Source organism: Pelodiscus sinensis, chromosome 2 (genome assembly GCF_049634645.1).
Source record: "Pelodiscus sinensis isolate JC-2024 chromosome 2, ASM4963464v1, whole genome shotgun sequence".
Taxonomy (NCBI): Eukaryota; Metazoa; Chordata; order Testudines; family Trionychidae; genus Pelodiscus; species Pelodiscus sinensis.
This window is the reverse complement of record NC_134712.1, coordinates 194,012,068-194,028,789: the sequence shown is the minus strand read 5'-3', so window position 1 is coordinate 194,028,789 and position 16,722 is coordinate 194,012,068. Positions and strand designations below refer to the sequence as shown.

Here is a 16,722-nt window from a genome sequence, read left to right as displayed (position 1 = left end):
GTTTGGTAATTCAGCACATTTTGCCAGCACTAAAATGACTAAAGAGATAAATATTTATTGCAAATAACAATACCAGTATGTTCCAGAGGCAAGATGTTAAACATTTAGCATTCAATATACCATCTATTAATTCAACACTTTGTTCAGTTTAGTCTGTCATTCAGGGATATCCCCAGCTTAATAAGGATATTCTGAACTAGAATCATGGGCAGTTCTTGATTTATTTTCCAAAACAGCGTTTTCCTCCTTGCAGTGCACCTCCAACAGTTTCCTGCAAAGTTTTGATTTGATAGGACAAGAACAGTGAGGGCATTAGGACCAAGAGAATTGCTCTGTTATGTCTGGCAAAGGGTTCCCTGCCTAAGTGCTGTAGTTATGTGTGAAAGAGAGTCGAGGACTGACTAGTTCTCATCTGTTGATCACAGTTAACTTGGAACGTCAAAACAAGGGAAGTTGTCAGCTCTGCTGCTTGCAAAGATAATATCCCTGCAGCCCAGGCAGCAATTGGAAACTTAGCAGTGGCAGGAAATATTCTGGAAGGAAACTATAAAAATGGATTTTACTTTTATTCTTTCTCAGAATTAAAAATGAAAATAAAAACCACCTTTTAATAAGCTTTTTGGTCAGCTAAATATATTCTTCCATAGATTCCTACTTTCTGGGATTCTGTATAGTAAAGGACCTCCTTTACCTAATTGGATCTATGTTATTGGTTATAAGTAGGTATCTTTTTTTATTTTTGTCTACAACTACAGGGAAAAGTATGAAACAACAGCAGTGAAATGGGGGGAGGAACTTCTCAGCAGATAGCAGTAACCAGGTTTTTGCTGCAAAGAAGCCAGAGAGCTGGGCTGTAAGAAATATCCAAGGGGTATTTAACATGCCTATCTGTATTGTTTTGCTACCAACAGTATGTTATTGAAGAAGAGATGCAGATATGGACCACGGAAGGTTTATTTTCTCTTGTTGTTGCTGGTGCTGGGTTTTCTGCTGCTGATGGTCACAATTCTGAATCCACCATCCCGGGACCTGCACAAAGAGGGGACATCTCAGCCATTAAAGGTCAGCTCCAGAGAAGGGTATCAAGTGGCATTTCCAGAAACCCAAGAAATGTTGGAGACTCAGGAGGAGAGCCAGCAGTACTATCCCATGGAGGGGTTATCCCCTTTCATCTCCCTCCGAGAAGACGAGCTGCTAGTGGCCATTGAATCACCCACAGCCAGGAGAAACCACAGCAAGGCTAGGAAAGGATACCGAATGGTAAAACAGCAGAGGAAAAGGCAGGAGGAAAAGACTGATGTCAAGCCAAGGAGGGACCAAGAGTCCCAGCTCATGTCCTTTTCCCTGCAAGATGCAGAAGAGGCTGATGGGGGTGAGCAATTGGCAATCTTTGGCCTGGAAACTCATGGCTTTAATGAAGCGCTCAGTGAGCGGATTTCTCTGCGCAGGGAGCTGCCTGAGGTACGGCATCCTTTGTAAGTAAAACATCCTAATTAATTCCTATGAGAAACCTGACCCTTCTCAGTTGTCCCCTAAAAACCTTTCCCTTGACCCCTGAGAAACCTAACCCCTTTCTATCACATTGTCCCCCTCACCTGGATCAAACAGCCAGAGGAAATATATCCTTTCCCCCAAAATCATGTCCCCTTCCCAAACTCCATGCTACAGATTGGGACCCAGAAACAGGATTCAGAAATTGGAGCTCAAACTAGTAAGACTCACCCCCTCACTCCTCTTCCCATCTCCTTAGGTAACTTAGGGTGCAGCATTGTAGTTCATTATATCATCCCCTGGGGATACTGAGAGCACAGCAAATGTCATAGCAGGAGCGATGAGAGACACTTGTCCCATTTCCTCCCTTTCTTAAAGGCTATCAGTGTGGGAATTTCTGTTTTTTAAAACTAGACCCTCAGGCTCAAGGTGAAAATACGAAGTGACTCTGGGGCTCTTGAAAACTGTATGTCTGGTAAAAACTATAGCAACTTATAGAAATTATTGGCCGGGGGTGTGGGGAGACTTCAAATAATGTGCCAGAGAGACAAGCTGGGTGAGGAATATCTTTCATCAGCCCAATTTACCAGACACTCTGGGTGTTCCAGTCCCAGCAGAGAGGGGAGAACAGGTGCACAATGCATTAGAGTGCAAGGCTATGTTATTTGTAAAACTCTTTTGTCCCGTTTATGTACCGCTCCTGCCCTTTCGCTTTCCCTAGCAGAGGTAATTGCCCTGCTTCTCCCGGGCAGCCAACAAGTTCTGACTTTTAAACCTGTGAGCGCACTTCTTGATTAGCCTGCTCATTTAATGAGGTGTGGGGCGGCCTCTGCTGGCACATGAGAGACTGAGAAATTGTTGCGGGTGACTGGTCTATTTAACAGGTGCCAGGGCCAGTCAGTGGTGCTGTTTAGCCATCTACTGGTAAGTGAGAACAACTGGGCTGATTGGTCTCTGGTGCATGCGAGCCACACTGATGAAGTGTGCTAGGTATAAAGTGCGCTGTAAGGGCCTTATTTAAGAGTCTTTTGTTAAAGAATTGTGTCTACTTAGACTTATTTGTGTACTGTCATCTTCCAGCTGATGTCATCCTTTGTTCTCAGAGTGCTTCATATGTTGGCAATGGCCCAGATTCTGCTGTACCTTCTGCTGACTGCTTGGGGACCAAAGTAAACAAAACAACCTAGGCCAGTGGTCCCCAACCTTTTGAGGTTGTCGGGCGCCAGGGGGCGTGGCCGTTTGCCCACCCGGTACCAGGGGGTGGGGACACTAGCGCGCCCGGGGGCGGGCCCCCCCCTTGCCGCATGCCCGGGGGCGGGCCCCCCCCAGCTGCGCGCCCGGGGCCAGCGCTCCCCCCCCCCCCGCCGAGTGCCGCGCGCCCGGGGCCGGCGCTCCCCCCCCCCCCGCCGAGTGCCGCGCGCCCAGGGCCGGCACTCCCCTCCTCCCGCCGAGTGCCGTGCGCCCGGCGCTCCCCCCCCCCACCAAGTGCCGCGTGCCCGGGGCCGGCGCTCCCCCCCTCCCGCCGAGTGCTGCGCGCCCAGCGCTCCCCCCCTCCCGCCGAGTGCCGCGCGCCCGGGGCCGGCGCTCTCCCCGCCGCGCGCCCGGGGGCGGCGCTCCCCCCCGCCGCGTGCCCGGGGGCGGCGCCCGCCCCCGCCGAGTGCCGCGCGCCCGGCGCTCCCCCCGCCAAGCGCGCTCCCCCCGCAAGTGCCCGTGCGCCATGTGCCCGGGGCCACGCCAGCCCCGAGCACCTGGCGGGCGCATTGAAATGGCGCCCGCGGGCACCGTGTTGGGGACCACAGACCTAGGCGGAAGTCAGCACTGAATTACACACATGTGAATAGTTATTGTGGGCTGGCTTGGGTGTCATTCTGGATAGAATCTTGGTCCAAAAATAATTTAGTTCCTTGGTGCCTGAATATTTTGTAGTACACTTGATGTGAACAGAATGCTTGGACATTTTGATGCATGTCCAAGGGGCTAAACAAGTGTGGATGTGTTCGGTATTTGTTGCCACTCAATAAAGCAATACAATTATTTTCTATAATATTCTGTCTTCTCAAGGGGATGGTTTTGTGTATACCCTGAAGGAGCTGATGATACCACTAACACTGGAAAGAGGATATAGAATAACAACAAAAATCTCTGGACCTCCTATGTTTCATCTTGTTTGTTCAAATTGTAAGCTCTCCTCTGTATGTCAAGGAATTCATATGACCCTCATCACCATAGTATTTGAATACCTTCCAGCCATTAATTAATTGTATTTCATCACACCCCTGAAAGGTAAAAAGTATTCCCATTTTACTCATGGAGAGCTGAGGCACAGGGTAGATTACAGGGTTATGCCCTGCTAAGAAGACGTAGTGAACAGTTAGTCTGTGCATCAATTGGTCTTGATGGGTGAGGTTCAGCCTAGCCAGGTAGGTAGTGGAGGACAGAGGGAGCATGAGGCCCCTTTCTGTACACATTACTTTAGGCAGAATAGCAGCTCAAGAACTCACTCCTCCTCCCATTATTACTCCTGCGGGAATTCTGTGCCAAAAAATGTTATGTACACAATAATTTTAAATTCTGCAAAATGTTGCATCTTTTATCAAAATAATGCAATATAATCATTCTGTTTTCAATTCTTTCAGTAATGTATTTAAACTACAATACAACGGGAGTGTAGAGCATTGGAGGAAATCCCCAATTCCCTTTCCCTAATAGTAATGTAGGTAGGTTTTCACCCTTTATTTCTAGTTATTAGGTCTGCAAATGTATGCAGTCATATGCTCAGTGTTACAGCTGAAGAACAATTGAGGACTGGGAATCAAACTCAGACTCAACATTTAAATTGGCTACTGACCATCTCCAGAAAAGGAAATAGCAAACACTTAATGGATCATATTTTGATAGGATTTTTTTTCAGTCCAAAAAGTTAGACTAGGTCTAATCATAAAATCAACATAAGTATTTATAAGGTCATACTGTCCTTTATACTACGTTGGCAACGTAGAGGAGCCTTAAAACATTTCTTCTGGGGGCTTTCACAAAGACAATTGGAACAATTCTCTAAGGAGGCAGGCTGCTTTATTCTGCTCTGCCTGATGGGACAGAGCCTGTCCCATACTTACCTCTTCAGAAACATCCCTATGCCCTTCACCTCCATGCTGAGTGTGCTGCAATAGCAAGCAAGAGAGATAGAACATCTCTCTCTTTCACATACACATGACCGCCCAGCCTCCCTTCCCCCTGGTATTTACACCACTACTGTCTGCCCTTGGCAGCCAAATCAAACTGCGTGCATGTATGTGGCTGCTCTTGTGGCTTCCCTTTGCTTCCTCATCAGAAGTCATTTTTCTGCAGGGTAGCAAAGAAATCTGCGGGGGGGGGGGGGCATGAATTCTGTGCACATACAGTCACACAGAATTCCCCCTAGAATACATTATTGTCTGGGGTAGTGTGACTCCAGAATATGGGGGTAATGGGGAAACAAAGCAGGTAAAACCAGGGCTCTACCTTCCTCTCATCTGGCTACTTACGTGAGATGGGTTATGTATAGGCTCACCAATCGGCAAAGGAGACAGTTGCCCTGGGGCCCAGTGATTCAAAACTGAGGAAACACAACTGACTCTAATTAAACATTTTAAAACAGTAAATGTCTAAGCACAGATCTGTGGCATAAGTAGGATATGTCATGGTTGACAGATAAATTATGAGTTCAACTTACATGTGAAAAAGCATTTTGATTACTCTTGTAGACCTTACTCCAAGATCTTACTAGAAAAACTACATAATTTACCATAACCCATTAAGTATATTCTCTATAATCTGTAATGATACTTATATGGAATTATTTCGTGCAGAGCACGTTTTCTGTCATCTATATACCCAGCAAGATTATTGTTTGGCAATGTGACAAATAAATATCTTGTCAGCTGTAGGGGAAATCTCGCTCCCCTGGGGTACAGAGCCCCCAGAAGGGTCCGAGGCTGGAAGTCAAATCAGTGAGACAGGAGAGAAACCTAGAAGGAAAAACTTTATTATGCATGCATACAGTCTGACAGCTACCAGAGAGCAGTAGCAGCCAGCATTGAGAGACAGTTTCAGGGATCCTTTATACAGTATGCTCAGACAGTTTAGTTGTTGATTGTTTTCTTTAACATATCAAAGTCTCAGCAGAAGTACTCTGAGATGTTTCTGGTCACACCAGGGCTATGTCTAGACTGCAAGCCTCTTTCAAAAGAGGCTCTTTCGAAAGCATCTTTCGAAAGAGCTTCTTTCGAAAGAGAGCGTCTAGACTGCACGGAGAAATTTCGAAAAAGCGGCTTGCTTTTTCGAAAGAAAGCATCCAGTGAGTCTGGATGCTCTCTTTCGAAGAAGCCCTATTTACATTGAAGAACGCCTTCTTTCGAAAGAGGAACTTTCGAAAGAAGGCGTTCTTCCTCGTAAATTGAGGTTTACCGCCATCGAAAGAAAAGCCGCTTGAGTCTGGACGCAGGGGAAGTTTTTTCGGGAAAAGGCTACTTTTCCCGAAAAAACCGCTGAGTCTGGACACAGCCCAGGAGTGCTAGAAGCAAGTTTCACAGTACACAAAGCCACATGAGAACCTGAGTGAGGAGTCTACAAGGCAAACTGTGACAAAGATAAGGGTTTATATGACAAATCGTGACAGACTAGGAGTATCCATGAACTTGAGATAGGCATTGTAAGGGTCTTGATTAGAGTTAATTTGATTTCTCTCTGATACAGCGAGAGAGGCCTGGAAAACTTTTAACCCTTACAGCAGTTTTCTTTTAGAGAGTTTTGATTTCCTGCATACTCCCCCCTTTAGACACAATTGGAGTTATTTGATTTTTTCTCCCACAGAGCTCAATAAATGTCTTCATAGGGGCCAACAGACTTGCCAGGCCTCCCACTCTCCCCCCCACCCCGCCCATTGGTGGGCCTGATTGTCAGTGGGGAAGGATTTAAGTGTCCAATTTCTATAAAAAAGTTAATTCCGTCAAGAGTAAACATGAAATTTAACAGGCTAATGATGCAATGACTGAACATCTTTAGGAAGACTTACTGTCATCTCACAGGATCAAACATATATTTGCATTTGAGATTACCTTGATTTTTACCAGGGTTCTCAGCCACTGCTACTGTGGCGGTGGCCAGAATCCCAGGCTGCTGAAGCACCGTGTAGCATGCTCTGGATAGCTTTGACAGCTGCCTTGTAAGGGGGGCAATGCTAAGGGCTGGGTGCCCCATCACCACTCCTGCCCAAAGCCCTGCCCCTTCTAGGAGCATCGAGCCTGCCCTACCTCAACTTGTCCCCTTTGTTGAGGACTGTCTGAAATGAGATGGGAAAGTCTTTTGGCAGGGACGCTACCTAATTATTGTGTGGCACCTTACACACACTTGCACACTGCAAAATAATTACAATTAATAACCTCCACCTCTATATATTTCATCTACTAACAAATCAGCATTTGGATTTATGGCATTTGTCTTAAGAACATACTCCTAAGAATGCTGTTCCTTGGAGCAGAGGGCAAACTGCTGCATTGTCCATTGCATTAAAGCAGAGCACTGGAACAACAACATGCTTTTAATTTAAAGATTACATAGCTCAAACGAAACAGAAACCAGTGCCTGCTGGTCACTGCAGCCCGCACGTGCTCTGTCCATAAAGCCCTGGACCTTAAGTGGAGTGTAGCCCCTTTGACCTCTACCTCAACACTCCACAACCTTTCACATTGCTCTATACAGCCACCATGCCTTGCCTATCCCTGGTGGATGTCTATGGCACTTTTCAAAACGGGTATGAATAGAAGTTGTGGGTCTCGGCCAACACACCCTCCACCCTCTCACTAAAATTTATTGATAGAACAAAATCATACCTCTTGTAATCCCATTTACTTCTCTGGCTGGGGAAGGAGCATGGGCAGGGTGCTCTCATTTGTCAGGATCCTGAAGGTACAAATGGCCCAAACCTGCCCATATTTTTGCCACATTTGAGAATTCCTGCTTTCAGCTTGCCCAGGTACAGTTTGCATCCCCTTGGACAGTGGAGGTGAGTCAAGTCTGTCCTCTTGACTTTCTGGCAAGGGTCTATCCACAGACCACTGTTATTCTCTCTTAGAATGAAGTCAAATATTATGAACCTTGGCAAATGGAAACATACAAAATGTCTAATTTTAAATTACCCCACAAAACAACAGCTCCCACCCAGTGCTGCTGGGAATTGAATCTCCATGAGATATTTTTCTGGAGCTGAATGGAAGTCTCATTTGGCAGTGCCTTTGCCTTGTCTGAATTCATGTAGCATTGGCCACAATTCAGTATTATTCACTTCTCAGGTTAGACCTCCCGTCCCCTTATCAGTCATGATCTTTGCTTGTTTGAGATGTTCAGTCAGTAAGGGGGTTCTTCATTACAGTCCGTGCAGCTACCCCTAAGTATAGAAAAAGAGTTGCATGAGCCAACAGCCCCATTAATTTAACTGAAGTCTAATTATCTGTATTTTTGTTCCTTGCCAGTCACCATGGTAACTGAAAGGCTCAGTACCTAGGCTTCAGTCTAGCACAATAATTTTCAATCCTTTTCCAAGCAGGATCCCCAAAATAGCATCAACTTTTTTGCCATGACAACACTACTAGCTGCAAAGCATTGTGGGATTGTGGCAAAAATCCACAGACAGCTATAGCAGTACTGTTACTCCTGGTTCAGGGGCTGCATCAATTCTTTGCTTTCTCTTCCCTGTCTCTGGATACAGTTGTTAAATCAGATTCTTCTGTTTGGAAACACAACCCCCCCCCCTTCAAGACACAGGATTTATCCCTTTTCTCCTGGCTTGAATGACAATGCAAAGATTTTTTTTTTTAAAATGGGCTATATTGATCCAATTGCCTTTAATGAAATTACATCAGAGATCAGTTTGACCCAACAATTGGCCTTGAGTAGTTTGCAGAACAATAGAACTATATAGTTCCCATATAATCCTTATGTAATACTATGGTACTTCCAATGAGGATTCATTTCTATTAGGGTACGTCTACACAGCAGCTTTATTTTGAAAGAACTGACGTTATTTCAAAATAATAAAGTGCACATGTACACAGCAAGCCGTTATTTTGAAATAATTTCGAGATAGTGGACTTCTTACTCCCACTTCTGTAACCCTCATTTCACGGGGAGTAAGGGAAGTTGAAGGAAGAGTGTTCTTCCTTCGATTTCTTGCTGTGTAGACAGCGCCAAAAGCCAAATTAAGCTATTTCGATGTCAGCTATGCAATTGAGGTAGCTGAGATTGTGTAGCTTAATTCAACTTTTGCCCTGAAGTGTAGATGTGCCCTTAGAGATTAAATTAACTAGACAAATTAAAGCGAGTCTATATGAAAAACTGAATATTTTAGGCCAAATTTTCACACTGGGATGAGGCATACCTGGGAGGTCGACAAATGCCTTTGATGTTGACTACGGAGCGTCCAGACTACCGCGCTGAGCCGCCAAAAAGCTGATCGGCTCAGTGCAGCTGCCATTTAAATTTAAATGAAGCGGCGATTATTTAAATTTTCCTATGCCTGGTAGTCTAATCTACATGCCTCTGTCGCCAGAGGCATGTAGTCTAGACGTACCCTTAGAGTTGTGTGAGGATGTAATCATCTAATTTACATTAACTGCAGTGGTAGCTATGTGGTTTCCAGGAGTGAAGTTCTGGCCTCATTGAAGTCAATATCAAATTTTCCATTGACTTAAGTAGGATCAGGCATATGCCCCAGGTCACCCAGGGGAATGCTGCACCAGATCAAAACAGTGAGCCCTCTGGTCAGTCAGGCCAATACCAAAAACCTGAAATGTAGGAGCAATAAACCTTGAAGTAGACAATTATGGAATAACCTGCCCACTCAGGAAGCCTTACCTAACATTAATAGCTGGGTTACAACCCAAATCATAACACTTTTTGAATGTATATGCTTTTCAGAAAAAATATATATACTGGAAGATTTACCCAGCACTGCTCAGGTCCTTAACTCAAATTTTTTTTTCATTTAAATAATTGCTCTGGGGCAGGGTTCAGGATAGGGGGTTTAGTATGCAGGCTGCCCCGAGAGGAAATAGGACTACCTGAGCCTTCTCTCACCGCAGCAGCTTGGGGAACAGACAGACACACAGACAAACTATCTGAAATATATAGTAGATAGCTGTCCCTTTCTCCACTCCTGCCCCTTGCTGCCCCAGTGGAGTGATAGCTATCCCAGTCCCTCTCTCCGGCCCTTTATTGCCCCAGTGAGCATTATACAGTGCAACTATCTCTGCTACCAGAGCTCTCCCTTTCTGTTTTATGATAAACAATCACATTCTAGGACTGATCCATTGTCCAGGCACAAGCACAACCAAACCTTTGCCTAGATTTAAGGTATGATAAGAGGAAGCTGCATACCAAATTTGGTGCTCTTTGCTCTTACCAGAGCCCTTGAAGAGAGACACAGAGGGTATGTCTACACTACCCCGCTATTTCAAACTAGCGGGGTAATGTAGGCATACCGCAATTGCAAATGAAGCCCGGGATTTGAATTTCCCAGGCTTCATTTGCATAAGCCGGGCGCCGCCATTTTTAAATCCCGGCTGGTTCGAACCCCGTGCTGCGCGGCTACACGCGGCACGAACTAGGTAGATCGAACTAGGCTTCCTAGTTCGAACTACCGTTACTCCTCATACCGTTACTCCTCATTTAAAAATGGCGGCGTCCGGCTTATGCAAATGAAGCCCGGGAAATTCAAATCCCGAGCTTCATTTGCAATTGCGGTATGCCTACATTACCCTCCTATTTTGAAATAGGAGGGTAGTGTAGACATACCCAGATGGACGGATGGACAGACTCTCTCATATACATATAGTTACATTATGTATATTAAACCTATCTAATGTAACTATAAATGTTTTTACTATCCATATAAATGTCTGATCTTTCTTTAATCATACTAAGTTTCAATAATATCATATGGCAATAAATTACACAGGCTTTATGCACTGTGTAAAGGAGTAGTTTCTTGTATCCATTTAAAAACTGTTGCTTTTCAATTTCTTTGGCTGCTCTCATGTTCTTGTATTGTGGGACTAGGAAAACAGGAGCACCTGACTGACCTCTATAATATTCATTACTTTCTATCTTTTTTTCCTTATTTGCCACCTCTTTAATTTAAACAGTCCAGTGCTTTCAATTTCTCATCCATACTTGTTACCTGCCTGGACCCTTTCTATGTCAGCTGTCTTTTTCAAAGTAGGATGACCAAACCCAAGCACAATGTTCCAGGTGAAGGCAAACCATTGTTTTCTATAATGCCATTATAGTATTTTCAGTATCCTATTCATTAGACAGCCTAACAGGTTGTTTGCTTTTCAAACAATCACTTTAAAGATTTGGAGCTGTGTGCAATGAAGTAAGGGTAGATCATGGCTTTCAGACGCAGAGAAATTGATGTGTTTATAATAAGTTTTTAAAAAAAGCATTGCAACATTCCCTATCATGCCTCTTTTTCTATACATACAGCTGTCTGCAACAGGACTTTGACCCCAATCTGCCTACTGCTAGTGTCATCATCTGTTTCCATGATGAAGCCTGGTCTACTCTCTTGAGAACTGTGCACAGTGTTATGGACACAGCCCCGAAGACCGCTCTAAAGGAAATTATCCTTGTCGATGACCTCAGTCAACAAGGTATCTAGCTCCCTTTTTTCTCTCCCTAAACTCTATTTTCAAGCTCTAGAAAGGAGGTGGTAATGCTGCATGACAGATTTGGAGAGAATGGGACAAGGAGGACCCTCCAAATGTGAGCTAAATATAAAAAGATATGGTTGCCAAATTTTACTTTTCCTCTCCTAAAATTCAAGTTCATCTTAAGTTTGAAAGTGTTAATTTCCCCTCGGTCATGTCCAACAGTTTTAAGGCCTTTATTTTTAAATGAAAGCACAATATGCAAACCTTAAGCTACCCACTGGTATGGTCCCATTCTAATGATTTCCAGAGTTAGACCTTACCTGAAGCCTGGAATAGAAAACTCAAAATTGCCAAAGTAATCCCAGGTACTTGGCAAAGCTATGGCTTTAGTGAATACCTGTAGTTACTCATTCTGATCATCACTCTGCATGTTACTGAGCATGCGCTGCAAGGTACTTACTGAGTACTTTAAACTGTCACTGAAACCAATGGGAGAGGAGCTCCCATTGCTTCTCACAGGAGTAGGTCAGCATCTTACACAATTGATCCCCATGATTTTCTTATATTATTGTGGGACTCACTGAGAGTATTTTCTCTTTAATTAATTTATTAATTGTGATTAATTTACTAGCTTTCTAACATGAACTCTAGTTCTGTTGCACATGGAGAGATGAGGACATTCCAGCTGTGTCTGTTTGCTGAGGCATTTCAGTCATTAACCATTGAAATCAGGAGTGTATCAAAAGATTAGCAATCGTACTACCTCTCTTCCTCTCTCTAATTCTCCCTCTCTCTCTCGCTAACTTCTTTTATAACATCTATTTGGGATATTTGCGGGGGAGGCTTCTGGTGATGATGAAACAGAACCAAGAAATATCCCATAATTTCAATCCAATACTCTTTTGTACTTCAAGAAGATTGTTGCTGATGTTTTGTCTCTCTGATTAGCTGATGCTTTGTCTTTCTTTAGCATTTGACAACTGCCTGATTTTTAGACTATAAATTGCATTCTACTTGGCAGGAGCTGTGGTGGAGCCTGGCTTTAGCATTGTAACTCTCTCACTATCCGGCATTTTCTCCAGCCTGCAAACCATTTTTGTGGCTCTTTGCCGCACGTTCTCCCATTTTTCAACTTCCTTTTAAAAAATGTGAACCACCAGAGCAGCACAGTTTTCTTCTATCACTCTCACCATGGCTGTTTACAAAGAGGTGAAATCTCCTGTTTCTATTCACTATTCCATTCTTCATAGAACCATTGATCACAATGGCCCTTTTTGCCACGGCATCACACTAACAGCTCATGCTCAATTGTTTTTCTGCTACAGCCCCTTGACATAGGACCTTGCATTTGGCAGTATTAAAACATATTTTATTTGAATTTGCCCAGCTCACCAGCCATGGTGCATCTGCATGATTGCCCTGTCCCAAAGCTTCAGAGGGGTAGCTGAGTTAGTCTGCAACAGGAAAAACTTAAAAAACAACAAATAGTCTAGCAGCACCTAAAAGACTAACAAAACATGTAGATGGTATCATGAGCTTTTGTGGGCACAGCCACTTCAAATGACCAGAGTGTTAGAAGTGCAGATCCCAGAATAAATAAGGGGAGGAGGAAGGGGGAGAGGAGAAGAAAAAAAGAGAAAGAAAAGGACGGAAAAAAAGGAGGGGAGGGAGAAAAAAAAGAGACAGTGAGTAGATAAGCTTCAGAGGGGTAGCCAGTTAGTCTGTAACAGGAAAAACGTAAAAAACAACAAATAGTCTTGTCACACCTTAAAGACTAAATAGTTACAAGAGGCTGATAAGAACCATTAGCACCTCCATTGATTGGGAGGTTAAGTCATAGGATGTGGAAGGTATGTCCCAGTCATTATGTCCCATTCCACCAATCTTTGTATGGACCACAAACTTTAATTACCAGTGATTTTATATTTACTTTAAGATCAGTGATGGAGGTGCATGGACCCCAAACTAATCTCTGCACTGTTGGAGACATCCACATTTCATGATGATTCCCCACTTACGAGAATACTATTTGAATCTGAGGAAGTGGGTCTGGCCCACGAAAGCTCATCATCTAATAGGCCATGTTGTTAGTCTTTAAAGTGCTACATTGTCCTGCATTTTACTATTTGAAATGTCTCCGTTAATCAATTCTCAATCAATTTAATGTGCGCTTTTAAAATATTGGATCGTGCTAATTTTTTTTATGGGAATGTCACGTGATACTAACTTTTTACAAAAGTCTAAGTATATAACATCCATGCAGTTACCTTTATCAACTCCTTTCACAACGATGTCACGTGGGGAGAATAGTTTACTGCACTTCTTTCCGGGAACCTGCACACTCCTTTCAGTATGCCCATCCAGATCCACTGGCTGACTTGTGGACAGGCAAAACAATTGATCCCTTGTTCCTTACCCAATTTCTTCAGAAAGGGACACAGTATAGCCCCTATGTTCAGAACTGCCACCTAGAAAAGTCTGACATAGCTGGTTAGGAGCTGAAGGTGAGGCTCTGCTCTCCTTGACTCCCTGCATGGCTGAGAAGGACAAATGCAAAGTTAACCCAGAAATCATTTTGCTAGCTGAGGAGTACAATTTTGTACCAGAAACGGTTGTGGATTTTTCGTTTGTTTTGTTTTGTTTTATTTTGGTGATAATTTGAATCAATGCTGAAATGTGTATGATTATTATGTTTATTGCAGGGCATCTGAAGTCTGCCCTGAGCGAATACATCTCCAAGCTGGATGGTGTGAAATTGATCAGGAGCAACAAAAGGCTAGGTGTCATCCGGGGTCGTATGCTGGGAGCTGCAAGGGCAACAGGCGATGTGCTGGTCTTCATGGACTCCCACTGTGAGTGTCACACAGGCTGGTTAGAACCCCTGTTGGGCAGACTAGCCACTGACAGGTAAATATCCCTTTGGGCTTAGTGTACAAAACGATTAGATGCTTTTTAGAAGGGAACGAGTCACCACAAAGAACTATGATCTTTGTACTATTTAGCTTGTTTATAATACACACGCTTATTCTAATTCCTGCCAAAAGGACAGCACTCATAACCTTCCAAATTTGTTTTTGCCTGGGGTTTTCGTGGTCTTCTCTTCTCTTTATCCACACTGTTATTTCACTTTTATTCCATGTGCATTAATCTGAAATGTAGAGGAGGAGGTAGATCAGGCAAGTAATAAGACACACTACCAAACCCTTTCTCCCTAGGGCTGCCTTCAGGGAATCCAGCCTGCATCTGTAGTATCTGAAATGCATTAGCATTGGTGCATATGGTGACCAACATGAAATGAGTTGGTGATCCCAGACAGCTAGCATCAAATGACAAGTATCCACCCGAGAAACCACTACAACAGCTGGCATTATTTGCAGCACTTGCTGGCTGTCTCCATGCTGAGGCCAAGAGTTGAATAGATACAGAGGCTGGATTATCTTCTCCTGTGAGCTGCTCCTTCAAGGTCCAGGCTGATGCCCACTGACAAGGGTTGGGTGGGAAGGGCTGCACTGCTTTACCGCTGCCTAAATCCTAGTTATTTCATCAACCCTAAGTTCGCAAAGACCAAATACAGATAATGCATGGCTGTGAATTCAGCAATCACCAAGCACTACAATGAGATTATACTACTGAAGAGCTTCAAGAATCACATGCGGCAATACATATTCTTCAATAAAGAAATAATTCTGAAGCCACTGAAAAGTCAATGTTTGACCATCAAATTCTGTAACATTAATGGTACACTGAGGCTGTTTATAGTAGAAGAACTGCTGAGGGGCTGAGAGTGTATTTTGAAAAGAGAAGTAACATGTCTCCTCTAAAACACTAGCTCATTAAGTAACCATAGTGAGATACTGTAAACAAGGCTGTTCAGAGGCAATGAAATGGGCTGCTTTTACTGCTGACAATGACTGCCTTTAAATTCATTCATGTGAGCTGCTAGAGTTGATTGCATTGTTCAAATGCAAAATAAAAGGTGCTGCAAGTATGTGGGAGGCAATACTGTTATAGTCCGTGTCTGCCCGTTTCTAGAAAGGTCTCCCTGTGAAAGCAGATTACTTTGTCTTCTTCTGGGTTATTTGAGGCCCATACTGCGGAAAATTCATAATGCAGAGCAGTGGTCTCCAACCTTTTTAAGCATGAGATCACTTTTTTAACTTAAGTGCAATCCAGAATCTACCCAAACCCAAACGCCTTTGCCCCGCCTCCTTCTTGCCCCTTCTCCAAGGCCCCTCCCCTGCTCACTCCATCCTCCCTTCCCCACTCTCTTTTATCAGGCTGGGGGTAGGAGTCTGGGGTGCAAGAGGGATTCAGGGCTGGGGTGGGGTTTGAAATCCGGGCTCCAGCTGGGCACCACTTACCACAGGTGGCTTCTGGGTGGTGATGCAGCTCCCAAAAGCCCCCCTCTGCTCTGTAGAGATGGGGTACAGGGTGCAGGGAGGGGCACCCTGAAATCAGCACCCCCCCTTTCCTCTTCTTTCCATACCCTGCACAGCAAGCAGGAGGCTCCCAGGGGTGAAGGGCACCTCCAAAGTAGAGGGCAGGGCTGCACAGGAGTGCTGAGAGGGGCAGATGAAGTGCCAGCACTCGATAGCCTCCGGGCCAAACTGTCAGGATCACCTGTCAAAAGCACCAAGATCTACCAGTAGATCATGATCTACTGGTTGGCAACCACTGATGTAGATGTACCCTACAGAAAGCTTTAAAGGAGAGTCACAGGGATGCAGTGCTCCATGCCACTTCACAGAGGGACTACAAGAGCAAGAGAGAATGCATGGCTCATGGCTCCAATGGCACAAATTCATGCTATATTGATTCACTAGCAAAAACTACATGTGACAAAAGAGTGAGGAAACCACCAATGCTTCACCCAGGCTACGTCTACGCTGCAGAGTTTTTGTGCAAAAACATGCGGAGTGTCCACACTATGAGCATGTTTTTGTGCAAGAAAAAGTGCAGTAGATAGTTAGAAGACAGGGCTTTTTGTACAAGAGTTATTCTTCTTTCTATGAGGAATAAGCCTTTTAGTGCATGTGTAGACAGACAACAGGGGTTTCTTGCACAATAAACCCCTATCGGAAAAAGCATAGGTGCTCTGATGGCTGTTCTGTGAATGGCCATGTGGCAGGGTCCCCCCTACCCCATCCTCTCCTCCCTGAGATTAAAGCAGGCCCACCCAACTCGCAGACCCTGAGGCCTGGTCTGGGGGGTTTAAAGCAGGCCCTGAGGCCTAGTCCAGTAGCCACAACAGGCCCTGAGGCCCAGTCCAGCATCTGCAACAGGCCCTGAGGCCTAGTCCATGCCCTGAGGGGCTGGAGTAGGGGGGTCCGGGCCCTCCCTCTCCACCAGACCCCAACCCAGGGTCCTAATAGTGGTGGGTGGTTCCCACCACTGGCTCAGCGGGGGGTCCTCCCCGAAACGCGCCGAGCCCACTGGGGTTTTCCCTGCCCCTTGCCCTGGGTTGCTTCCTACCACAGCCTTGTGGCCAACGGAGACCCCACCTGGCGATGCTGGGCTGGCGGCGGCGGCAACGTCAGCTGGT

At 44.8% G+C, this 16,722-nt stretch overlaps 1 protein-coding gene across 3 annotated transcripts in view; it reads left to right on the top strand.

Moving 5' to 3' along the window:
* The first annotated feature begins 367 nt into the window (after nt 1-367).
* The window catches only part of GALNT15 (polypeptide N-acetylgalactosaminyltransferase 15), a 47,677-nt gene continuing 31,322 nt past the window's right edge, over nt 368-16,722 (top strand). For 2 of the 3 annotated variants that reach the window (XR_012901971.1, XM_006133245.4), the window contains exons 1-3: nt 368-1,475; nt 11,014-11,180; nt 13,883-14,087. Coding sequence is in view for 2 of the 3 variants with exons in the window: in XM_006133245.4 (XP_006133307.2) it covers nt 913-1,475; nt 11,014-11,180; nt 13,883-14,087 (935 nt within the window). In the remaining variant the exon portion in view is untranslated. The remainder of the gene's footprint in view (nt 1,476-11,013; nt 11,181-13,882; nt 14,088-16,722) is intronic. The other variant, XM_006133244.4, reaches the window with a different exon arrangement.